Genomic DNA, 26,981 nt, shown 5'->3' with positions numbered 1-26,981 from the left:
TTAGCAAAAATTCTAGAGACGATGCCATCGTGGCTTCTCCTTATTTTCTCAACTTCTCATACTTGATTTCTCTACAATTCTCCTTTGATCTTCCGCCTCCAAAATAATTATCATTCTGTTTTGTGTCACCTTAGGGCACTAATCCTTAAGACTTGTCTCCTTTGACAAGAGTGTGGTGACATACACATGGAGGAATGAAAAAAAGGTCACATAGTACTAATTAAAAGGAATGAAAAAAAATTAAAAGGGATTTATTTTTTTATTATCATCAAAAGATGTCTATTATTTTTAAAATATATCATAAATTCAAAAATATTCTTATTCCAGATTTATTATAGTAATTATAAATATAGCAGTGTTTACTGCAGTAAAAGGTGAAATCTATCACTGTAGTAGTCTTATACAGTCGGCTCCACAATCATCTATTAGTAGGTAAATCAAAAAATTACAATTGACCATTACGGGAGAGAATATTGCCTCGACTTCATCGAGATTCGACCTTTGTCCACTGCAGTAAATCTGTCCTGCAGTAACTAATTCTCAACAATGTTCCGGAGACTATAGCAGCTACTACTCTTTTGCAAAAGGTGGAATCCGCCACCTTATATAGCAGCTACTACTATAACATATAACATGTGTTGTTGCAATTAATTTTGATCAAATTGTTTAAAAATAATTTTAATCAAGAATAATTTTAAACAAATTAATAAAAAAATATTTTGATATAACTTTATGTTGTAGCAAGTATGCATGACTCTGCTTTCGATGCTTCCAGGGCTACGATGTAGCGATCAGGCTCTCCCATAATTAATCATGTATGTAAGATACGAGTTTTAATTGGGCGCATTATAGAGAATTTTTTCTCTGACGGGATGATAGATCTAAGAACATTAACAGTTTAGATAGGCCGTTGTGGGCATTTCTTAATTTATTCTAATGACTAATAAAAATTTTTTTATGATATTGAGTCGATCATATCTCTAAGATTAATTTATAAAAATTAAATTTCTGAATTATAAAAAATTAAATAAATTCATCGCCATCCTTCCATATGATTTGGGATGATCATGAAGTGCTCCCGAGTAGGGATGGCAACGGGTTCGGGGATTGGCGGGGAAGTCTTCTTCATCCCCGTCCCCGAAACCCAAACTCATATACCATCCCCGTCCTCATCTCCGTCGGGTATCATAATTTAAATATCATCCCCGTCCCTGTCGGATTTCGGGTATCCAGCGGGTTTCGGAGATCCCCACAGATTTCGGAGGTGGTTTTCTCCGCGGGTATTTCCATGGGTATCCCCATACCCATCCCCATCCCCGTCATGACATATTTAAAAAGTATTTTTTAAAATTTATTACTTTTTTATTAATTAAAAAAAAATTATTTGTTTTAGAAATAATGAAACTATAGTATTCAAACAAGTAATTATCAATATGACTTATTTTTTCATTTGATATAAGGATATAATCAAATTAATGAATCTCAATGAATGAAATTATCAAAGTCGGGTTCGGGGATGGGGACGGGGAATTTTTGGAATACCATCCCCGACCCATCCCCGCTTTCCGAGATTCGGGGATTCCCCATCCCCATCCCCGCTTTCTCGGATTCGGGGATTCCCCGGTCAAAATGGGATCGGGGAACGGATTCCCCATCGGGTCCGGGTCTAATTGCCATCCCTACTCCCGAGGCATAGCTGAGTTGGTTACGACGCAACAGAGTTGCAAAAGAGGATAAGGGTTCGAATCCTGGCGAAGCCAGGCAATACCCTCCTGCGTCGTGACCAACTACAGTTTCTCGATTTACCTCTTCACAAATGATCATGGGGCCGCTAAGGTGGCGAATTTCATCTTGCAGAAGAAGGGATGATCATGAAGTAAGACTATAACTTCTTGATTTACCTTTTGAAGTGTGAATTCCACCTTAGAAGATGAAGAAGGGATGATTGTGAAGGCGTCTTACAACCAGATTGAATTAGTTTGAATTAGTTATGATGAAATAAATTTATTATAATAAATTAGAATCGAATTTTAATGAAATGGAGGTGACATGAATTTCTTTTTTTTTTACTGCAGGGATGGACCGCGAAGCGGCGAAGGAACACCTAGCCGTAGCCGAGCGTTGTCACTTGTGTGCCACGCACAGTAGATTGATCATGCGATTGTTGTTTAGACGTATCATTAGATGTATAGTTTGGTAAATTGTGGTAAATTTATCTTAGAAGTGTTTTTGTTTGTTTATCAGTGATCCATGGTTGATCGTCGCTGTCCTCTGCCTCGCTGTTAGCTGAAGAACCCACCACCTTGCCCCCACAAGAGCTAGAGAGCGAGCCATCTCCCGCGTCCTCACGAAGCCCACCACCGTCTTCTTTAGAGCTCAAAAGAAGACGCCTCTTACCTTTCAGTCCCCGCCTCTCCATCTCCCTTCCAGTCACACTGCCTTTTGATGGAATCCAAAGTTGCCCGCTTGCTCACTGTGTCTTCTACCTTTCCCTCGCCTGGGTTCGGCATTGCCGCCCTCTTACGCAAATGATCTCAATTTCCTGGTCAGCACAGTGTTTATTGCTCCGCCTTTGGCCCCTTCTGGAAATGCCTCCATTTCCTGTGCTTTATCGCGTCTTTTCTTTTCGCAGTGAGCGGGAAGGAGGGAGAGAGAGGAGGTAGAGGAGGAGGAGTCGGGTGCGATGAATTCCAAGGCGCGGGTGCCATCGCAGGCCGTAAAAGCTTCCCCGAGGCCGAGGCGCGATAAAGTAAGCCCCTTTGAAGCAAATCCGAGACAGTCCGCTGTTTTATTGGGTCGCCTTGCTCTTTGCCTCGGAAAGTTGGCTGCTTTATTTCGAACAGGAGCTCCCTCTGGTTCTCTCTAGATTTGTGAATCTTCTTTTCCTGAAACCAAAGATGAAACTTCGTTTTTTTTATGCCGATGCATACGGATTTGATGTGGATTGTGTTTTCGAGGCTCGCTGTTGGTAAATTCTATATATTTTTTTGAAAGCCATTGTTTCGTTCTCAATGAGAGGTTGTGCTATAGTTTATTCTACAAATTTGAGGAGAAATGGCGGTTCTCGATCAGAATTTGGAATGGGTTCGCAGATTTCTTTGGTAAAGACGAAAAAGAGAAGGCTCGTGCTTTAAATGGATGCATATGTTCTATACTTTCTTGTTGAATTATTTGCTAATTCTTGCGAATTTTGCTCTGAGAAGGGATTCAGCAAGGAGAAGACTACTATGCAAGTCGAATGGATCGACCGTCGTAGAGAATGGACATGGTAAATTCCAATCTAGACGACAGCGGAAGATCGCTCTGCAGCAAGATGTATCACTTCTTTTCTAAGTACTTGTTAGATAGTTTATGCCATTCTTTACATTGAATCTGTCTGTGATTTAGTTTCCTTAAATTGATCTTGTTTCTAGGTTGATAAACTCAAGAAGAAGCTAAGGAATGAAGAGAATATTCACAGAGCTCTGGAGAGGGCTTTCACCAGGCCTCTCGGTGCTCTTCCTCGCCTCCCTCCTTATCTGCCTTCCCATGTAATTATCCTTCACCTCAAACTCTCATGAATGGCTCATTATGATAATTTTCGATATCAACTGTATTTAGGCTATAGAATTTTTTGATTTTTTTAGCTTATAAATGCAAAGAAGATTTGATTCTGGCTTAAAATTCTTTGCTTTTGTCCTAAGACACTGGAACTTTTGGCTGAAGTGGCCGTCTTGGAGGAAGAGGTGGTTCGGCTTGAAGAACAAGTAATCAATTTTCGGCAAGGCCTCTATCAGGAAGCCATATACATCTCATCTTGCAAGAAAAGCAAGGAATTGGGATCTGATGTTTGCTCCCTTTCTCAAAACTCGAAAACCTCAGGGCAACCAACTTCTTACTCAGATTCAACATGTTCAGAAGATCTGATCTTCACAAAACAGACAGATGCTTCAAATTTAGACCAAGATGTGTCTGTGCCCTCCTCCGGTAATCGGCTCATCAGCAGTGAAATTCCACCAAAGCAGTTGAATTCATCTTTGGCCATTGCTGAAAACAAGAATGGAAAAGAGAATCAGATGAGCACAAACTTTAGTAGGAATTATAAGCAATCTCCTGTTAAGAGAGTGTCACGAGGAAGAATGGGTATGAATGGAAACAAGCAAGGTGATGCGAAGGTGATTGTCAAATACTTCTTTTTTCAAAGTTTATTCATCGCCTTATGTTTCTAGTTTAGCTTATGTTCATGTAATTTAAGTCCTTTGTTGCTTCAGCCAAGGTTCAATTCAGTGGAGAGTGAAAGAATTGAAAAGAACTCACTGAACTCTTCAAATGAAGCAAAAATGAATGAGTATAGTGATCCAAATGAAGTAAAATTCCCCGAAGCAAGTGGGCCGAATAAACTATCTGAAGACATCTTGAAGTGCCTGATAAACATTTTATCACGGGGTAGCTCTCCCGGGAATAAGAAAGAGCTACTAGAGACAATTTCAGTATCAGGTTCTTGGAGTAATTTTGAAGAAACAGACTGTCTAGACCCATATGGTTTATCTGAAGAATTTGGGAAAAGGGACATTGGCCCCTATAAGTATTTCCGAGCAGTTGAAGCAAGCTCAAATTTTTCTAACCTCCTTACGGGTTGTTCATTTCTTAGCTGGAGACTAAAGTGAGCTTTCTGTTTGTAAATTTATTTGTCATTATTTTCCTGTCTGGGACTACTCGGTAATTGTTTCCATCCTTAAAATGCAGACGTTTGCTGAGGGAGCTTGCATCAGTGGATTTATCAGGTCTCACACATCATCAGAAGATTGCATTTTGGATTAACATTTACAATGCATGCATGATGAATGTAAGATGTCAAAAGAGTCTAGTTTATATTTGAAGCAATTTAAATCATCACGCCTCATATTTTTGTTACTGCTTGTTTCATTTTTCTTACAATGTAATTTGAGCAGTCATGAACTCACAAACTCCTGCATGACTTGGATCTATCAAAAAGAGAACTAAGCAACCCCAAATTTTGATCTTTCTTGTGATCTAATTATGAAATTTTTTTTCATTCAGCTCTTGTTTTTCATGTAATTCCAGGCATTTCTGGAGCAAGGCATTCCGGCTAGTCCCGAAATGATTGTTGCTCTGATGTTAAAGGTATAATGTTGCCCACTTTTCATGTACCTTTTTCATTATCAAAAGCGATAAGCAATTGAACTACAAGCGCTTTTCTGCAATGAATGATTCTAACATCTTCATCTTGTCTCCAGGCTATGATTAATGTGGGTGGTCACTTGGTCAGTGCAATGACAATCGAACATTTCATATTGAGGCTGCCTTATCAGTCAAAACATGTAGGCAGTTTTGTTGTTAATTCTGTTGGATTACGATATTCTGTTTACTGAAAGTTACTCTTCAAATGCTTGAAGGTTTCATCCAAAGGATCTAAAAGTGATGGCATGGCAATGCATGGCATCTTTGGCTTGGAATGGCCTGAACCCTTGGTTACATTCGCACTTTCGTGTGGAAGTTGGTCATCTCCTGCCGTAAGTTTACACAAACATATAGTAGATTTGCCTTGGAACATACTGCCTTGAGAATTTTCGGAAAACAGACTTCAGTTAAATTATTGAACCCTTTTCAGGTAAGAGTGTATACAGGAGCTCAAATAGAGAAAGAGTTGGAAAAGGCCAAAAGGGATTATTTACAAGCAGCCATTGGTATATCCACACCAAACAAACTTGCAATTCCTAAGCTTCTTGACTGGTATCTACGCGATTTCGCAAAAGATGTTGAGTCATTAATGGATTGGATCTGCCTGCAATTGCCAAATGAATTGAGGACCGAAGCAGTAAGGTGCCTCGAAGTGGCCAGAAGAAGTACTTTTCCTCAGCCAATTCAAGTTCTTCCATACGAGTTCAAATTCAGATACATCTTTGCCCCATAAATATTCGTCTCCTCACACAACACCGCCGGACCACAAAGCCAAGGTTTGTCCATATAGTTACAATAAGAATAGTGAGTCAAATGCATGACCATATTGGCTATGCAGCTGATGTAGAATTGGTACAATTAACTATGTTCATAAGAAATCAGGAGAGTCAAAAAATCTCAGTTTGTACCCTTTATTTCAAATGCAAAGAAAGTGGCATGTTTTCAGAAACATGTAGAGATCTCTTTTGATTTCTTCGACTATTTTAGATGAATTATTGTTCTTTTAGGTTAACTGTATCGAGACAGGTCTTGTGAGAGTTCCCTGACAAGTTCATGCCCTCTGCGATAAGTTGCTGGCCTTCCAAGCCATGCAGTATCCTTATCTGTTGACTTCCATTAAATGACCTGCTCAATAATGGCTTTTAGACTCCACTGCAGCTCTTGATACCTTTGAACAGTAGAACAATGCTCCAAGACAACCTTGGTCACCAGAACTCCAGTCTCCAATCATGCTAAAAATAGAGCTTGCTCTAAATCAACCTTGTTTCGACCAATACACCGTGGATGATCCAAACACTGGTTTAAGACTTTGCCGACGTGCATACTCCTATGATGATGCTGCGACAAGAGAAGAAAAGGCTTGCAAGGCAATCAAAAGAGAGTTAGAATGACATCGAAAAGGGTTTCAGACAAGCCATTCCGACGCTCAAGTTAGGATTCGGCGCGAAGAAAGAGTTTAAAGGGCTTGGGGAAGTTAGGATTTTATGTGTGCGTATTCTGTTTTGGAAAGATTCCGTGTATATATTTGTTCCTATTGCTGCGGAAGAATTGATTCTGTTTTTCTGATTTAAGCGGAACGACCATGTCTTCAAATAAATATTACGTGCCGAAGGTTGACCCTGGATGTAGGAAGTATGTCAAGACCGAGTCATGAGGTCGGCGCTTAACGAAGGAGATGTGCTAAGACCGAGTCATGAGGTCAGCACACAATGCGAGAGGCGTGCTGTGACCGAGTCATGAGGTCGGCACCTGATGCAGGAGGCATGCCGAGATCGAAGTAGGAGGTCGGCATATGCTTAAGGAAGCATACTGAGACCAGAGAGGGAGGTCGGCACATGCTTAAGGAAGCATATCGAGACCGAAGAGGGAGGTTGGCACATGCTGAAGGAAACATACCGAGGCCGAAGAAGGAGGTCGGCACATGTTTAAAGAAGCATATCGAAACTAAAGAGGGAGATCGACACATGCTTAAGGAAGCATACCGAGACCAAAAAGAGAGGTCGACATATGCTTAAGGAAGCATACTGAGACCAGAGTATGAGATCGGCACATGCTTAAGGAAGCATACCGAGATCAAAGTATGAGGTCGGGGATTCATTCGGGGTTCTTTAGTAATTAATCAATACTTATATTTACTTCGTTTTTCTCCTATCTCCCTTTATCCAACGTCCACGTCATCGATAAATAACCTCGCCGGATCAAACCTCTTTACCTTGCTCGAAGCATACAGTTGCATTCATCCTGAAGGATCTTCTTGCAGATCTTTGTAGCACTCTGCAAACTAAACCATGTCTTGTATCTTCTGATCTGGTTATGACTCTTGCCTTGTCACCTCTTTGAAAAGCTGCTAAAACTCTGAACTAGTCTTGCCAGCTTGAAAAGTGCCTCAACTTTAAAAAAGTTGGGCAAAATTAATGCTTCGATTGTCAGGACTCTGTTTTAGTATTGACACAGCAGAAATTTGCCTGTAGTTTATGTGATTCAGACTTTTTCAGGTGGATGAAGCTTTGCAGCGATTCCAGTTCAAGCTCTATTTTTTTATTTTTTATTTTCAATAAAAAGATTCTTCATTTTATTGACTGATGTTGAGTGTCGGCAACTCAATAATTGGAGTGTTTATCATACTGATGTTGAATTCAGATAGATTTTTATAGGGTAAGCAATACCATTGTTAAAGTTTTAGATCTTGGTTCGACATATTTAGATGAGAGTTATTGTCAAGTACTACGTTTTAGAATTGAATATTAATAGATTATGAAACGAGCAAGTTGTTGAGAAAAATATATTAAAGTAGATGTAAAAATATGATAAAAAATAAAAATATTAAAAAGGAAATCGAGGTTGCATATGTTGTATCACATTTTATAAATATACTCTTTCTCCCAAATGAGATTTATATATAAATCTATTCAAATCTTTATATGTTTTTTTAAATTATTTAAATCCTTAAAAACATTTTAAATTTATCATATTCCCTCTTTTAAATATAAATTATCACTTTATCAAAATTATTTAAATTTAATTAAAATCATTCTAATATTGTCGACTATATGTGTAATAGTATTGATCATAACTAGTATAATATTCGAAGCCCACTGAAAATATTTTTAAAATGAAAAAAAAAGAAGGAAGGGCACTTTTGATATAAAAACCTCTTTTTAATTTTGTTCAACTTTTATATTGAATGGAAATAAAAGCCACGACAAAAAATTAAAAGGACATCTGAACATTTTTTTTAAAAAAAATTGAATGAGTGTCCTATCTGTGATTTTATTTCAAAAATACTCTTTGATCCAGTTATAATATATAAAAATTACCTAGTAATTATAATATATTTAGAATAAGTTTAAATTTAGAATTTAAGATTTACACCGTGTAGAAATTATCGAATAGCGACTATAACATATAGAAGCTATTCAATTGCTGCAATGTGTTTAGGATTTAAGATCGTAGCAGCTATATAATAACATCTAGTTTTAAAGTGATTTTGATGAAGTTTAAATAATTTTAGCCAAATTGATAAATACTATTTTGATAAAATATTATTCAGATACTTTAAACCTTACACTCACTCTAAATTAATGGGTAGCTTCTACACGTTACAACAGCTATTAGATGGCTTCTACATAATATAAACTTTAAACTCACTCTAAATACATTGTAGTAGCTACTGAGTAGTTTTTATAAATTGTCATAACTACTCAATAGTTTTTACACATTATAACAGTTATTGGGTAATTTTTATATAGTGTAAATCTTAAATCTAAACTCACCCTAACTATATTATAGAAGATATTCGATAGCTTCTACAAATTATAATAGCTACTCAATTGCTTCTACACATTGTAACAGTTATTGGGTAATTTTAACACTATGTAAATATTAAATTCTAAATCTTAAACTCTCTAAAAATATTGTAATAACTGTTGGAAAATTTCTATGCATTGTAATAGTTACTCCGTAACTTTTATATATTGTATTAGTTATCAATATCAAAGGGTATTTTCAAAATAAAATATTAAAAAAATATCTATTTGACTTTAATGGATGATTTTTTAAACATGGATGGTCAATTTGATTTTGATTTTTTGCCGATAAAGAAAAACATATTGAAAATCAATATATATCCGAGAATAAACATAAATTTGATTCATTTAGAAATTGTACGGCATTAATTGCGCGAACTTCCTGGTTTTGTATCGATCGTCTCCCACTCGCATCCCCTGGCGCTGCTTCGGCTGCGGCCAAGTGTGAACGAGCAGGTTCATCGAGCGAGGGCGGTGGGTAGGCGAAGAAGGAGTGAGTGGCTATGGGGCCTTCCGCCGGCGGCCGCACGATCTCCCAAGAAGCCTTCGAAGCGCTGGTGGCGGAGAACATGGAGGATCTCGGAATGGACCCTGAGGAGGCCCTCGAGGACGCCCTCCAGACCCTGACTCTTCAGGGCGTCGATCTCTCCGGTTTGTCCTCCTCCTCGCTGTCCTTTAAGACTGGATCTTGTATGATACTAGTAGATCTCTGCCTTGAGTGAACAAATACTGATGAGAGTCAGATGTCATCGGATGGAGCTCTTACAAATTGGTATTTTCTAAGTTAATTTAGTGGGATCTAGGGAAATCGAACAATGTAGATTTGTATCTAACTCGATGAAGACAGGATGTGACACCATCTGAAGAGAATGTCATTGCCGAGATCTTCCGTAGAACATCGAGTCTTCCCTGCCGAAGTTCTCCAATAATACATAATGCTTAGGGCACTTAATTTGACAAAAAAAAAATTCTGGGTTTCTTATGTGTTTTTTCTGTTACCATCGCAGTTAAACTGTGATTTCCAACTAGTTTAAAAATTTTTGGACTAGGTATCCCATGTTTGGGTTTTAATTTAACTTAGCTTAGACTATTGCCTACAGTGTATCTGATTTATGCTTAATTCTGTATATTTATTTCCAGGAATTATCAAATGCATTCCTGGAGTAAGTAGCACAAGGGATAATCCTCTCATCCAGATTTTAGACAAGCTAAAAGATGTGGCTTCTTCTATGTCAAATACATCAAAGGATAATGCAGAGGTGGAAGAAATAGTTGAACTCCTTGGCAAATTTTATGGTTTATGCTCAGTGGAGGGAACAGACAATGCAACAATTGCATCAAGGAATGGAGGGGTGGAGCTCCTCACCAGAATATGTTCCTCTTTTGATGTACAATTTGAGACAACTCTTGTGTTGGCTATGAAAGCATTGAGTTCCATTCTTCATGGTATGCTCTGCTTGTTTTCTAAGTCAAGGCAAATGTTTATGAGCTATGACTCCTTATTTCCATGTGCAAACGATTCCTGATTCTAAATAAGTCATCAGGTATAGTTCATACCTAAGTAGGAAGAAATAACTTTCAAGAGAAGCCATAACTCCAAACGAGTTGGACCTTGCATGTTATCATGGCATTTGCACTGTTTTTAAGTTTTCTTAGAAAAGATAGTCTGTTTGTTCCCATCCTTAGATTTAATGGCCAGTGAATTTGGAATACAGTATAAGAACTTTCTATGTATGTTGATTCAACTATGTTTCTTCTATACTAACAGGCATACTGCATACTTAATGTCTGCAATACGAAACCATGTAATAAATTCATTGTCTTTTCAAACTTTGACATGCTACTTGTCCTACAGACGCACAAAGTAGAGAAACTTTTCGGCAAAATGGAGGACCAAAAGTTGTTGCTGATATCTTGAGTGGAAACAGGAAAAATCCTGTCATCTTGGATAGTGGCTTTTCTGTTGTTGTGGCAGCCTCAACAAATGATGAAATTCTAAAAGAATCATTCATGGAATTGAAAATAGATGAGCTTATTCTGCAAATACTTAAAGAACAACCTAAAAGCACTCTAGACGGTTTATATGATGCTATACGTGTCCTTTTGACTCCAGATGACACTCGTGTTTTGGCATCTCAAGTAAGCCTTTTACTTCGTTGATTATTGCAGATCAAATGATCTATTTTGTTATACCAACTTTTCATTGCAATGACAAGTATGATGGTCTTCTTAAGATTCTCCTCTAATCAGTATTTACCAACTTTTTTGCGTTCTTAAACATTCTCTGATATGAAAATGCATGGATTAATATAGTTGAGCATTAAGTTATTCAGTTTCAGAACCATTAGACTGGATGTTACTTAGCTGACACAACCTCAATAAAGGAAAATCTTAAATTTTTGTTTATTCTTACCCATCCACATTAAATATGAACAATTCACACTTTTTCCCCTTCCGTTTGCAATAATCACAGCCTAATCGATGCTCACAATTGTTTATTATGGTTTTTCTTCTCTGTCTACTATAGTCTATATGTCTAGCATTGTGCATTTACAAAGATGTGATTTATGATTGGTTGTTGCACCAAAACCACATCCTAAGTTGAAATTGAAAGTTCAGTTTTTAAGTTGGTATTTTAAAATTTTAAAATCCACACACTAGATGGGTGGCCATTTGCCTATTTGTAAGCTGCACATCAACAAACATGAGTGCATGTTGTGGTCCTGTATCTAAACGGCCTAAAGAAGTTGAACTATGCCCATTTGTTGCACTCCTTATGTTGGTTTTGCCCCTTGCACATGGGCAACAAGATTTCCCAGTGAAGGGCATTTATGAGTGAAGGGCATTTATGGGCATAGTGATTGTCGTCATCTATGTTACATGCACTCAGATATGAGTATTCAATATGGGAATGATTCTGAGTCTCTAATACAACTTCTTGAGGTCATTTAGACGTGGGAGGAACCACGACATGCACTCATGTTTGTTGGTTACAAGTAGGTAAATGGAGGCGCTAATAGATATAGGCAAGTCTAACCTATTCCTGGCAGTTGGGGCTAAATATAGAGTCGAGTGAAAAGGTTTGGTTCATAAGTTGAGTGAACAGAGGTACCCATGGTCGACATGCTCATGGGCATGGAGATTAAAATAGGACTATGGTGTAGACCCTTGTTGTACATTGCTACTTTCTCTTTAGGCTCATTATGCTTCAAGCGTAATTCAACAGCACCTCCGCATTGGACATGCAATGCACAAGATTCTGCACACCACATTGCTAGTTCCAACCATGTCCATGGATGTAGTTTGTTGATGATCCAAAAAAGTGATTCCTGCCCACTCATGCTTGGAATTTGTAGCATGAGTTCCGAGAAGTTGCGGATGTAGGAGTGCAAGTCTACCTTGTGCTCCATTCTTACCATCTTGGCAAGAGCTTCGTCCTATGCATACTCTCAGTAAAATTGAGCCTACAATTCCTTCTCAAACTTTGCCCATGTGTGGATAGGTTCTCTGTTGTGGTCGTTTGTCTGTTGACACCACCACAAGGTGGTGTCACTGAGATACACAAACACAACCTTCACGCACATTGGATCATGACTGAAAATTGTTGTCAATTGACCATAGCGCTAATTCTCAATGTCATTGGATGCTCACTTTCCCTTATACTCTTTTGGCTTTAACACATCTAACTTGCTTCACTCGACGCTCCATTGCTGACCCTAGCCACACAGGACTGTTATCGCCCTGCAATTGTTCTCGCGACGTGTCATTCTTTGCGCCTAAAGCAGTGATCACGATCTCCATGCCACGAAGTCACCCCCTTATCTCGTGAATGACTTATTGAAAGTTGTCTCTATATCCTCATGCAATGCCTCGCAACAAGACTCACTTGCAGTTGCATTTCCTACCACAACATCCTCTGTGTCTCCTTGAACCTCAGATGAAACCGTCTCCATACAATATAGCCAGTTGCCAAGGGAAGCGAACCTACCATGTTCCAAGTCCAACCTGGAATAGCAAGAGCACTGCTCACTTTTGTTTGATCAGACATGGCTTTGGTGCCACTTGTCATGGGGCTGGAATTGCTTGGCAAAATTATACAAAGTTCAGTGTCCATGCAACTTTGTGATAGGCTCAAGTCAACCTATTTTTCCCTCACACCTGCATAGGACCACCATCAAGATTGCACCAACCACTAGCAATTGGCCACAACCACCAGCAACTGCAACTAGCAACTGCCCAACTGCCTGTTGGTCTGCATGTGTGCGCCTATGCTCCTGCATGCTGGTGCGACTGTGCTCCTTGGCTTGATGCTCATGCCGATGCATCTAGGCGGATTGGCTCGCCTGCACCCATTGCTTCATCTGCGTGGGCTTCCTCATGTGTGCGCGCTGCCTCCTCTGTGCGTGCCGGTCCATTTGCATGTGCATGCTACTGTCAAGTCAAAGGGCTCACAACTGTTGGTCTGTGACACTAGCGTTGGCTAATTCCATTCCTTCAACTAGACATGATGAAATACTTTCAAATGGTGGCAGATCAATGTAAATTGTCTCCTCTAAAGCATGACAACATAGAAGTGTATAAGCTCTAGCAACTGCAGCAGCTTGTAGTAAAGCAATAAATTCAATCCTAATGCCTTATATCTGGAATATCTATATACCTTTCATATCTTAGAAAAATTCTGTCATAATATGCAGAAGAACCAAAAAAGCACTGAATTCAATTGTCTTTTATTCTTTAAAAGTAGCTTTCATGTTGTTCTAGGTAATAAAATTGTTTGGCAAAAGTCCATTTATGCTGATGCCAACCCCATGAAAGCTGATGGCTGAATGTTCTAATTCTCAACAGAAGAGAAAACTTGTTATATTTTTGCTGGACGCCTCAAAATTTAAGATTGTGTCGGTTGATGCTATGCTTGCTTAACTGTTTGAAACAACGTGGTGAATATCATTCTGAAATACAAGGTCTGAAGGCTGTTGTACTTTAGAGGCATTATCTGTTTGATGACTTCTTGATATTCTGATGTTTAACCAGGTATATGGATATGCTCGAAGATTTGCAAAACTTGGTATTGCAGATGCTCTTGTCAAAGCACTTTGCGATGGCTTAAGTTCACCTATCCTAGCTTCAGCATGTATTGCATTGAAGGCCGTTGCTGTAAATGTGAGTTCAATGATTCAGTAGATCATTTTTGAATGATTAGCCTTCCTGTCCTGTGTGTGATTCTCTGTTCCTTCACAAAAGTATCCTTGCATGCATGAAGTATGAACATTAGAAATCTGATTTGTTTTTTTTAATTTATGTATTCATGCAAACACTATCATCAATTGATAATGTATTCTTTTGCCAACACACTGATGGCAGTTGAATCTTGACTTCTGACCCTATTTTCCAATAATAATTTTTCTTATGATTTTCCTCCTTACATCACAGGATGAGATATGCAAATCTATATCTGAAAGTGGTGGTATCGATGCAATTCTCCAGTGTTTGGATCAAAGCACTGAACAGAACAACAAAACTATAGCTAGAGTTTGCTGTTCTTTGCTGTCCAAGGTTTGCTGCATTTTGGTGCTTAGGATTACAGTTTTAAGGATATATTTGACCAGCATTGGAATTAATCCTCACGTCTTTTACTTTGTCTGAAGCTAGCAGGTAGTGATACAAACAAGACTTTAATTGTTGAGAAGGGCGGTCTGAACTGTCTAATGAAGCTGTCATCCAGGTTTTCTGAAGATCCATTAGTTTTACAAGAGGTATTCAACTAAATTGGTGACTATTTACTGTTTTTGTGTAGAATCGTCATAGATATTGTTTCCCATTAACATCTTATTCTGCAGATTATGTCTATTATCACTGTTCTTTCTCTGAGATCACCCGAAAATGCTGCCAGTGCAGTTGAAGCTGGCGCAGCAGACTTTGTCCTTCACGCAATGCAGAAGTTTCCAACTTCATATCAGCTGCAAAGACAAGCTTGCTTTATGATTCGAAATCTTGTAGTTAGGAATCCAGAAAACAGGTATATATCCTCTGTAACCCCTAAAGAAAAGATAATCTCTATTATAGTTTACTCAGAAATTATAAAAATGAAATAAAAAAAAAGTTTCTATCAACATCAACTAGCAGTTCTGAACTCTCCTGCATCTATTATTACATATTATTATCTGTTTCATCACATTATTCGTATTTTGTTCATCTCGCTTAAGTTGTTTATGAAATGCTTTTCTAACCTATCTAAACCACAACAGTGTATATACCTTTCTCTAAGTACAATCGCTGATCATTAATATTGCAAAATGTTTGCTAACATTGGGCATCCATCCTGATACATCCATCCATGCTAATGATCTTTGCTTAACAATACACTTTCAATATAAAAGCCTTTCTCTGTGCTCATTATTTGGCTTCTGCAGGATCATTCTTCTCGGTAATGGAATTGAGAAACTCATAAGGAAGGCTAAGGTAAGCCATGAGAGCTGCAAGGATGCTGCGACTGCTGCATTGAGGGATCTTGGTCTGGATGATTACAACACATAGCTTATTACCTTTTTCCCTTCCAAATTGAGCCAGTTTGTGCTACAGCATATGCTTGCTTATACCGGTTCTATCGTAATCGATGGTTTGTGCCATGTTTGATTTCAAGCTTACATGATACTGGTTCTCTTGATAAAGACTACTCCTATTGATGCAATCACAAAGCATTCTGCACATCCAGGCTGCCTGGGAGTTGAGAGGTTATATATGCCTTATTGTCATGCATTTTTCTGAATGATTCAGCGACGGTCCTACATCATAAGTTCGATCATCTCCTAGTTGGATGCCAAGCACACAGTATGCATAGATAAATTCATGCAATACAAACAGATTGATAGATCTACACACAACTCATCCACCAAGAGCTAATGTGGTGGTGAGACACACCATGAAGACAGACAAGAGTTCCAGAGTCTAAAGAACATGAGCATGAGTCATACATCACTGCAATCCTTATTCCTAACACACTGCATTGTTTGTACAACTTCTAAATGCTCCCTACTCCAAAGCAGAGAGATCCTGCTCTTCCATCAACAGCGGCTCGTAATATTCCGTCCGACTAGCAGTAAGGCAGCCTATACATGCCACAACAACACAGCAAGTAAATCTTTTTGCCCAAGACTACTTCCTACAAAACAAGTGATCATACGAATCGAGTGTTGTGTTTGGTTAAGTTATATCTACCCAAGCTTGAGAGATGTGTCTGAACTATCATCACATTCTGGGGGGCCTCCCGAGTGCGACGAAGCATTAGTCACAGATTCAGAGGTCTGGCCATCTTCATTAACCACATTCTCTCTATCTCCCATCGCCTGCTCCTTTCCCGTGTTTGCCATGTCCGAAACCTGCAATTCGTTCGCATATACGCAACTCATCTTGCAAATTCAACCACTTCAAGGGAAGGGAAGAACAGATTGTGATCAAACAACTCATCTTACATTTTGGCTAAGCCTCAAGTTTTCTTCTGCCAGTCGCAGCGCCTGCAAATGAAACTTAAGTTAGGTTCCCCTTCATCGAGCTCGATACAACAAATGAATGAAGATCACTGTGAATCTTTCATAAATACACCAGTGAACAAGAAACAGATCATAAATTCATAAAAGGATTCGATAATAACAATCATTTGCAGTGATATTGATCTGTCTTCAAGTAGCAAGAATCCATGATAATGTCTCTTAACCTTCTCCTGAAGACTATTAATTTGCTCCATGAAGTGTGCATCCTGAAAAATTAACATTAAAGAAATATAGATAAACTTATATAATTGGCTTACAACTTGACTAATTAAGAATCTATTAAGCAAACTAAGTACTCTACCTTTTTTTCTAACACTCGACTTAATCCAGCTTCCAGTTTTTTCTCCAACTGCTGTAGCTCTTCGATACTTAGACTTTCAAGTGCCTCCCCTCTCATCTGCCTACCCTCATGAATATTTATTAATTAACATAATTAAGGAAGAACAGTTCATCCTAAATAAACAAGAAGAATAATAAAAAAAACTCTTGCATAATATAAAGTGAGAACCTTAGTTGGAGGCTTGCTTCTGTAACTTGTTTATTCAGATTTGCATACTTATTGTCCAACTAAGCAAAGAGGCAAAAACAATGTTAATTGGATTTGAGTTTCGAGTAAGTAGTTATGGAATTGAAATCGCATTCCAAGTTTATGTTCAATGACATAACTCAAATTAATGAAAGTTCAAAGGAAGTCCAATTGCCAAAAATATGGGAACAATGCTGATGGATAGTTTTTTCCTTTAAATCATGAAATTTTGATTCTTAAACTTGTGAGACAATAGCTTGTTTACGTTTAAGTCGAGGGAGAGTTGGTCTTGCTTCTCGAGGTTCTTCGAGTGTGTGCTATGTTTCTCAAGGATCTGCTTCATGCTGCAAAACCAATGAGGAAATAAAATTGTTGGATTCAAAGTCTGAAACTTATTCGTATCGACTATCAAAACTGAAAATTTTGCCATGTATTGCCAGAACAAAATCATAACAAGAAAGGAATAAGAGAAGAGAAAACACTAGCACTAATCTCACAATGATGTTACTCCTACCGATCAAAGAGTTCAAGCAGACAATCAGTATTTATGATTATTGGTTCTCAAAGAAGTAGCCGATAGGGTTTGTGTCTAATTTCTTTTGCCAATTTCTGGTGACCGGGTCGGCTAAAAGTGGGTTAGATTTGAGCTCCATACTATCTGTTGAATAATATATTTGTTTGAGTCATCACAACTGATCGACACTGTAACACTTGGGGTCTCTCTACCTACAACTGAAAGTGAGTTATACTGAGCTCCTTCTTCAGCAAAAAATGGAATCCGCTACCCTAGCGGCCCCATGAGTTACATCGAGCTCCATACTAAATAGATAAAAGCACAATAATGTCTATCAACGTATGAATGAAATGTATTTTTTTGAAAGAAAAGAAAGAAGAGAGAACAATATATGCAAAATAATAATTGTATTCTAATGGCTTCATCAAGTATCTAAAACTCATAAATTTCAAGATACATTGAATAATCCAAAGTAATGAAAATATTAATTAAGATGTGGTATCAAAGCTTCGTTATGAAATATATGAGTTTTCATTTCTGAATTTATTATCATGCATTATAAATTATTAAATCAATTAATGGCATCTAATATAATTTATATTGATATATATATATATTTATATATATCATTGGTTTATTGTTGTTTATAAATTTAGTTGATAATTATAACATATATGCATGACTTTGTGATTTTATTTTAATTAAGATAATTTGTGATAAACAAAATGACCAAACTAGAATAATTAAAAAAAAGCAATTTTTATGATTAGTGAATATAATCAAAGAAATTATAATTCTTGAACTAAATATATTTTATTTATCCAACTATTTTAATTTCTTAATAACAAGGCATTTAATTTTGATAATATATTGTAATATTTGTCCAAAGGTGTATTACAATATATTCTAATATTTTATTTAAATTTATATGAGTCTCATTTGCAGTAATTTCTCTTCATTCATAAATTTCTTCTATTACCATATTTAATGATTTGAATATTTTGAATGGAGTGATCAAGTCAATTTTCATTTAAGTGTGTTCAATCACTACCGAAGGAAAAATCCACTGTTATTAATGATTCAAGTAGAGAGGAAGAGAAGTCCAAATGTAAAGTATGGGAATGCTATACTAGATTAAGCCTTATGTTTATGTAGATTACTATTTCAAACAACATAGGACTACTATTCCACAAGCAGAAAATATAAAAGTATATTTAATGTTTATGGAATAACGTTTTCGTTCTACCAATAAATAACTCGCTAGTACATTAATGACACAACTCACCATCATAAAGTTTGATGGGTCACAGAGTATACAAGAATGTACCATTGAGATGACTTAATATTACAGCAAGATTAAATACTTTAGGAATAATTGTGGATGACTCCTTAGTTTAATTAATTATAAACTCATTGCCTTTTGAATATGATGTTTTTCAAATTAACTATAACACTATTAAGAAAAAATAAAATGTTAATGAGTAAGATTATTCAGGAGGAAAATAAGCTTAAGAATTTGAAAAGTCATTCTATCAATCTTACTATTCAAAGAGCTGGTAAAACATTGAAAACAAAAGTCAAAAGTTTTAAGAAAAAGAAAAGACTTGTTAATGCTCCTCAAGCTGATAAGAAGGAATGCAATAATGATAAGTGTTGTTTCTATAAGAACGAAGGACACTATCAAAAGGATTGCCCTAAATGCAAGGCTTGGTTTGAAAAAAAAGATATATTAAATATTTATATTTGTTTTGAATCAAACTTAATTGATGTTCAGTACTTGGTAGTTTGATTCTGGTGCTAATACTCACATATCCAATATGATGCAAGGATTCTTTACAATTCAAAACCACAAACAGAATTGAAAATTTCTTGTATATGGAAATTGTATAAAGGCTCCAGTTGAAGATATAGGGACCTATCATTTGGTTATCATTTATACCTATTATAGACTCTTTATGTACTTTCAATTTTTACAAACCTTATTTCTTTTTCAAAACTCATTAAAACTTGATAAATTTGTTGAATCCATATTGTGTATCAAAATATTAAATTAAGTGTAATATGCTTAACAAAAGTTTGACTTGTGTAATAAACGTTTGGGTCACATATTCAAAGAAAGATTAGTAAAGAATGAGATTCTACATAATGTAAATTTTACTGATCTTAGTTTGTGTGGATTGTATTAAGGGAAAACAAACTAGACATAATAAAAAAGGAGCTACAAGATCACATTTAGCTTATTAAAATTATACACATTTTAGGCAGAGAAAAGTATTTTATGACCTTTATCGATGATTTTTCACCTTATGAATATGTCTATTTGCTTAAAAAAATATCAAACAGTAAATGCTTTTGAAGTATACATTAATAAGGTTGAAAGATAATTAGACAAGAGCGTGAAAACTGCAAGATCTTTTGAACACTATGATATGATGAAATTGGAATCCAAATCCATTTGCAAAACTTTTTAAAAGACATGACATGTGCACAATATATTATGTCATACACACCTCAACAAAATCGTGTGGCAAAGGTGTAAACTCACATTAATGAATATAGTTGAAGAGTATGATGAGTAATTCATCATTACCCAAATCATTGTAGATGTATACATTAAAAATAGCATTATATAGGGTTCTTTGTAAAGTAGTTCCAAAAACTCCTTTTGAGTTATGGACAAATAACAAACCTAGTTTAATGTTATCTGACAGAAGTAAGAGTTTTTAATCCATATGAAAGAAAGATTTTCAAACATTGATTATTATTGGTTACCTAGAGAAATCTAAAGGGTATATATTTTATTGTCCTAACCATTATTAAAGAATAATAGAAACTAGTAATCAAAATTCTTTGAAAATGGTGATGAAGTTAGTGGGAGTGAGGTACAAAGAATTGCGGACATAAAGGAAGTTATTGTAAATATTCCTTTATCTATGGGTGTTCCTCTGCCCAGTGTTGTTCTAGTTGTTGAATAACAATGTTGAACGACATTTAGATAATGAAATAGACCTTGAAGAAACTAACTCACAAGGATGATGAGTTACAAGAAATGTCAATGAGAATATCTTAAAGAATAAGAAAATCAACTATTTGAAGCAATTATGAAACTTATTTGCATGAATTAGATTTTTGAACATTTTCACAAGCCATAAAAAGTTGAGTCAGAAATTCAATGAAAGAAGAGTTGCAATCCATATATGAAAATGAGAATTGGGATATCATTGAATTGCTAGAAGGTTCCCAATGAGTTGCATGCAAATGAGTTTTTAAAACTAAGTGTGACTGAAATGGAAATATTCATTACGTACTATTATGGCACTGATGACTTATTATAATTTAGAGTTACACTAGTTGGAAGTGAAAACAACCTTTCTAAATGGAAATCTTAAAGAAGTGAATATATATAGACCAACTTGAAGGTTTTTCAATTAAAGGAAAAGATCAAATAGTGATACAACGGATAACTATTGATTCCGTTGATTTGAATACAAATACCATAAATAATGATGTAGCGGATAACTATTGAATCCATTGATTTGAACATGAATATTGAAAACAATGATGTAATTCGAACACGACTACCAGAAACAATGTAGTGGATAATTATTGAATCTATTGATTCAAACATGAATATCGAAAATAATAATGTAGTAAAAAACTATTGAATCCGTTAATTCACGCGCGAATACTGGAAGCAATCTTTTAAAACTTGTTGATTTGATAGAATACCAGAAGATAGACAACTAAACTCTATATTTGGAAAGACACATGTCCATAACCCCACAGGTCTCAGGATCGAAACCTAGCTATGATACCACCTAATGCAGTAGAAGCATGATGGGCCTATAACCCACAGGTCCCAGGATCAAAACCTGACTGTGATATCAATGAAGCAACAAATAACTATTGATTTCGTTGATTCAAACACGAATACCAGAAACAATGATGCAACAAATAACTATTGAATCTGTTGATTCGAACATGAATATCGAAAATAATGATGCAGCGGATAACTATTAAATCCGTTGATTCACACATGAATATTGGAAGCAATCTTCTAAAACTTGTTAATGCGATAGAATACTAGGAGATAGACAACCAAACTCAACGTTTGAGAAGAAATGACATGGTCATAAATATTATTGATCAAAAACTAAAAACTTAAAATCAACTAAACAATGATTTAAATAAACTCAAGACCCTAACATTGTAAAGATAAAAATACCTCAAAATCCTAACTCGACAAAAATAATAAAAAAGACTAAAATTGCTCTTTTGTTCCCATATCATATAACGTGTAAAGTTAAGAAATCGATATATGGACTTAAAAGACAGTGATATATTAAGTTTTATAATACCATCACATCTTTTAATTGGAAGAAAATGTTGTTGATTGTTGCATATACCAAATGATCAGTGAAGCAAAATTATATTTTTAGTCTTATATGTTGATGATATCTTGTTTGCTACTAATGATTTAGGCATGTTGCATGAGATGAGATTTTCTCTCAAAGAATTTTGAAATAAAAGATATGGACGAGACATCCTATATGATTGGAATTAAAATATTTCGTGATAGATCACAAGGATTGATGGGATTGTCTCAAAAAGCTTCTATTGTATGAAGTCTAATGTACGTGCAAACTAGTACAATACTGGATATTAATTTTGTAATTGGAATGCTCAACAGGTATCAAAGTAATCCTAAAATTGATCATTGAAAAACTGCTAAGAAAGTTTTAAGATATCTTCAAAGCATCAAAAATTACATGGTCATGTATAGAAAAACTAACCACTTGAAAGTGGTTGGTTACTCATATTTAGATTTCGCAAGATGCATTGATAGTAAAAAGTCAACTTTTGGTTATTTATTTTTTCTTAGAGGAGCAATTTAATGAAAAAGTACTAAACAATATGTCATTGCTTTATCCACAATGGAAGCAGAGTTTGTGACATATTTGAAGTCATAATTCATGCATTATGGCTTCAAAACTAAATTTCAAGACTTGGAGCTATTGATACTATTGTCAAACCGCTAAAAATTTATTGTGATAATTCCGTAGCAATATTCTTCTCAAAAAATGATAAATACTCAAGAGGTGTCAAACATATGAAATGAAAGTATTTTATCGTTAAAGAAGAAGTTCAGAAACAAAGAGTATCTATTATTTATATTAGAACAAATCTTATGATTGCATATCTATTAACTAAAGATTTATAACTAGAAATATTTAAGGAACAAATACATAGAATGGATCTTGGTTGTCCTTTGAAATGAAGCAAAATATATATTAAAGTTGACACTCTGAGCTCACTTATGTGTTTCTAACATTCAGTTATGATGTGCATATTACTGTGTTATGTGTTATAATATGAATTGCTTAGAAACATGCCCGTTGACCATTATGAAATTATGTGTCATTTATAGGCCTAGTATAGTAGGAAGCTAGTGTTTATATTATATAGAAGAAAGTATGTTATATGATTAATGTATGACCGTTATAACCCATATTTAATATTCTATTATACTAAGGTAATTATAATATCTTAAGATGATAGAGTTTTAGAAGATGTTAAAAAAAATCAAAAACATACACTTGCTAGTCGAAAATTACCTAATAGATTAGACAAGATGTTAACATTCTCCCATTTTTATTTTAAATCATCTATCAAAAACTTGTTTCTTTTTCGTACCATGTAACAATAAAACAGTTAAGTCAATTCATCTAGTCGACATTCAGTCTTTGCATATACATGTCATCCACTAGGCGAATCAATGATATGGTACCTTAATGATACAATATAATGCAACTCATGTATATTGTAATGAGTTGTCAACCCTCGAGGATTGATATGATGTCTAAGTATGCACTACTCTAGAATCAATTCCAAGGTGATTGAAAAAGATCAAAAAGAGTTGGTTAAGTGGTGCCGGAATTACATTCGGTGTTACCAACATACAATTGAATCAACATTTTTGTTTCACAAGCACAAAGACCGTGATGGCGAATTTCATCTTACAAAGGCCATTTTGTAAATGAGTATGAATTTCATACTCACAACACTATTTTATAATTAAAATGATAGTGTACCTCTTCACTCTTCACACTAGACATATATAGTAAATCGATGTTAGAACAATCACAAATAGATATGATCACAAGTTAGGTTTTAGTCGTTTACATTTTCCCTAATCATATTGGCAACCAACTCATAATGGCCACTCTTTAAACACATTCTATTAATTAAGTTTATGGTTTTATGTCATTCAAATAGTGATCAACACACAATTAATGACGATCAAGTACTTTAGCAAACGAATACATGAAAACTTATTATGACTTGTCACATGCATATTCTTAAACTCATCTACGAAAGTACTGAAGCTAAATGATGTTTTAGGTATGATCATTTCTTCAAAACCTTCTCCTTTCTTTTGCTCAAATAGATATTTGATTAAGAGTCAAAATGTGACTTCTGGTCCATTCCAGATTACTTTCTCTTTGTCTTATTTCTGGTACAGCGGTTTTGACATTCTCCTACCTTCTCTAGAGGGCCAACGCAACTTGAACAACATCATTAGAGACTTCCTTTAGAACAAAAGACTCAAATGATCTAGCCTTTGAAATGTTTTCCAGATGTAATCGCTAATGATGATTCGATGCATTCTTCAAAGAGGACAATGAAACACAAATTGCTAAAATAGACAACGCTAAGCTAACCCTACAATTGATTGTTCAAGCAAAATTTAAATGAAGATATCTCTTACGTTCACTACTAGAATAAGTGGCTCTTATGACATTTTCTTAATGACATTTATTTTATAATGTAATTATAAACACTTTTTAACAACACTTATTAAAAATTATTAACCCTAAAAATAAAATATCATATTAGACTATCTATATATGATGACAAATTTTATAAATGTCATAATCAATTATTCACTTTCTAAACTTATATTATCTCTAAACCTAATCAATCAATTTTCTCTCAATACTTTTTCTCTAACTCTCCAATTAACCTAATATAAGACACTTATAATTTGATAATGAGATTAGGTGACATTTAAATTTGTCCTTATTACAATAATAATAAGGCATACATAAATGTCCTTGAAACATGATTCTTTTACATTTTAGACAACGGTCATTATATTCCTAAATTGAGAAACTTCTGAAGTTGACATTGATATTTTATAATAACATTACAAAATGTCATGAATACCGGAGGGCCTAAGATTATATCATTTTACAAGGTATTTATCGATATATAATGTCACTAAAACTTTAGTGTTGCTAAAAGTATACTATAAGGGCATTTATGTGTGCCCTTAAAGAGTATTATTCTTGTAGTGTGGCTTGGTTGAAGAGAATCTTGGATATCCTACAATATATGCACCATGAAAATCTAAAAGAAAAGTGTAGAGGTATATATCCATTAAAGAGACACAAGCAACTTGTACCTACATAACCAAGCTGAATTACAGAAGACAAACAAGCCGATAAACAAGTTTATATAAGTAGGTTTATAAAGATCGATGAGCTTGATGCGAAATACATGTAACCCAATGATATTTAAGATTTCCTTTCAATGCTAGAATAAAATGTACAATCGAATTATACATATTGCAAACTAATTAAACTACTGTAAATTTAAGTATTAAAACCAGATAATAAATACATAATTACTTTGTGCACTAGGCAAAGCAAACACTATACCTTGAGGCTTCCCGGTTTTCGGTATGTGTTAGATATATAAGAGAGGGCCTAGAGAAATTATGAACAAAACCCTAACGCATATCCTTATCCCTTCAAACCTTCTTCAACTTCTAACAATTCAACTATTTATACATGGTATTTTAGGCCCTAATGTTCTACTGCATGGTATTTATCAACTAGATCTTTTCCATATAAAGTAGTGGAAATCTGAAGCAGATCTAAGCGATGTCGTCGATAATTAATCAAGTACCAACCTGGAGCTGCAGAACTCGAAGAGCTTGCCGGTGGAGGAGAAGACGATGAGCGCCACGTCGGCGTCGCAGAGCACCGACAGCTCCGCCGCCTTCTTGAACAGCCCCCGCCGCCGCTTGGAGAACGTCACCTGCCGCGCCGCCGTGTTGTCGATCTTCCGTATCTGTATCTTCTCCCTCACCATGATCTCTCTTTTTTCTCTTTCTCTCTCTCTGCAAAATCCAACACCGCCGTCTCAAAATCCAACACCAAATCTATGTGTATGCCCTTTTTTAGCAAAAAAGCGCCAACTCCCCCAGCTGAGCACACAAAACCGGCGCGTGCTGCGTTTGAGGCGAGAAATCGAATAGATAACTGAACAACCAGCTGACAATATTCTTTTTTTTTTCTAAAAAAAATATTAATTACCAGATCGAGAATCCACCCGAGCTGAAGCAGAAGAGCTGACTTCGTGTTGCTCTAATTCATCTACTTGTCAAGAACACAACACAGAGATAGAGAGAGAGAGAGAGAAAAGAGAAAAGAAAGATGCTTTCCTAGGAGGAGAAGGGAGGATTAGTGGAAGTCTTTTTATGGTAACAGTTGCAGCATCTCCTTCTCGGTCTGATGTCCGACATGGGTGAAGCCGTAAAGATGGGGGTGGTGGGGCCCTGCTGGGAGAGGGGGATGGATTGGGTGTGGGAGAGGGTGGATGAGGCGAGTAACGTTGTTTGTGCAGCGTATAATAATGTGCACAGAAGACTGTGGGGATGGGAAGGGAGGACAGAGAGGGCGTGTGAGGCAGGCTTTAGGCTGTACCCGTACGGACGGTGGACCCCGCTGTGGGTACGGCGTGTGCGAGGGGGGGCCCCCCTTTAAGCCATCGGAAGATCTACGGCTTGAATAATTGTCAGGCCGGATTAAAAAAATATTTAATTTTATATTTAAAATTATTAAATTTGAATCGAATTCAAATGTGCTCTATATTTTTTTAGTTAAATTTAAATTAATAATATTTAATTTAATTGGGATGAATCCTCGTAAGCTTTTATTTAATATTTTATTATATTTAATAATATTTAATTATTAATATTTAATCCAAAGTCTTAATTAAAAATACATAAAAAAATTATAAATTTATAAAATAAAAAAAAATCTCTATTAATATAAAATATTTTAATTAAATTTCAAAAATAAATTAATATAACAATATCATATTATTATAAAAATATATTGATTTCATCTATAAAATATAAAAGAAATTCATTCCAACTTTTTGACACCACATGTCGATAATGGTATCTGTGAGAAGATAAATCGAGAAGTTATAATTTAATAGAAATATATTGGCTCCATCAATATTAATAATTGATCTCAGAGTCATGATCTATATAGATGTTGGGCGTCTGAAAACCTTCAAAAAAAATAAAACCGTAAGCAAATGAGCTTCTACTT

The 26,981-nt window shown here is 35.6% G+C and overlaps 2 protein-coding genes and 1 pseudogene across 4 annotated transcripts; 2 read left to right on the top strand and 1 right to left on the bottom strand.

Moving 5' to 3' along the window:
• The first annotated feature begins 2,683 nt into the window (after positions 1 to 2,683).
• On the top strand, positions 2,684 to 5,914 carry LOC141847840 (uncharacterized; annotated as a pseudogene).
• A 3,483-nt stretch (positions 5,915 to 9,397) lies between these two features.
• On the top strand, positions 9,398 to 15,719 carry LOC141847410 (uncharacterized). The gene is made up of 8 exons (XM_074735452.1): positions 9,398 to 9,638; positions 10,128 to 10,433; positions 10,843 to 11,126; positions 14,019 to 14,147; positions 14,418 to 14,540; positions 14,633 to 14,740; positions 14,825 to 15,003; positions 15,398 to 15,719. The coding sequence occupies exons 1-8, from the start codon at positions 9,491 to 9,493 to the stop codon at positions 15,519 to 15,521; spliced, it is 1,401 nt and encodes a 466-aa protein (XP_074591553.1). The 5' UTR covers positions 9,398 to 9,490; the 3' UTR covers positions 15,522 to 15,719.
• A 103-nt stretch (positions 15,720 to 15,822) lies between these two features.
• LOC141847411 (MADS-box transcription factor 22-like) lies at positions 15,823 to 26,098 on the bottom strand. 3 transcript variants are annotated; one of them, XM_074735453.1, is made up of 9 exons: positions 25,956 to 26,098; positions 25,550 to 25,870; positions 17,326 to 17,404; positions 17,043 to 17,101; positions 16,836 to 16,935; positions 16,699 to 16,740; positions 16,457 to 16,498; positions 16,203 to 16,363; positions 15,823 to 16,093 (listed from the first exon to the last, which is right to left on the bottom strand). In XM_074735453.1, the coding sequence occupies exons 2-9, from the start codon at positions 25,729 to 25,731 to the stop codon at positions 16,078 to 16,080; spliced, it is 681 nt and encodes a 226-aa protein (XP_074591554.1). In that variant the 5' UTR covers positions 25,732 to 25,870; positions 25,956 to 26,098; the 3' UTR covers positions 15,823 to 16,077. The 3 variants fall into 3 exon arrangements, with proteins under 3 accessions (XP_074591554.1, XP_074591556.1, XP_074591555.1); XM_074735455.1 differs by having other exon boundaries at positions 25,550 to 25,846; XM_074735454.1 differs by having other exon boundaries at positions 25,550 to 25,759.
• Between the last annotated feature and the right edge of the window lie 883 nt (positions 26,099 to 26,981).

The sequence above is a fragment of the Curcuma longa genome, chromosome 16 (assembly GCF_044706935.1).
Source record: "Curcuma longa cultivar G26 ecotype Majalengka, Jawa Barat chromosome 16, ITB_CL_G26_1.1, whole genome shotgun sequence".
NCBI lineage: Eukaryota > Viridiplantae > Streptophyta > Magnoliopsida > Zingiberales > Zingiberaceae > Curcuma > Curcuma longa.
The sequence above is the reverse complement of the archived record's forward strand: the minus strand, read 5'-3'. Positions and strand labels throughout refer to the sequence as shown.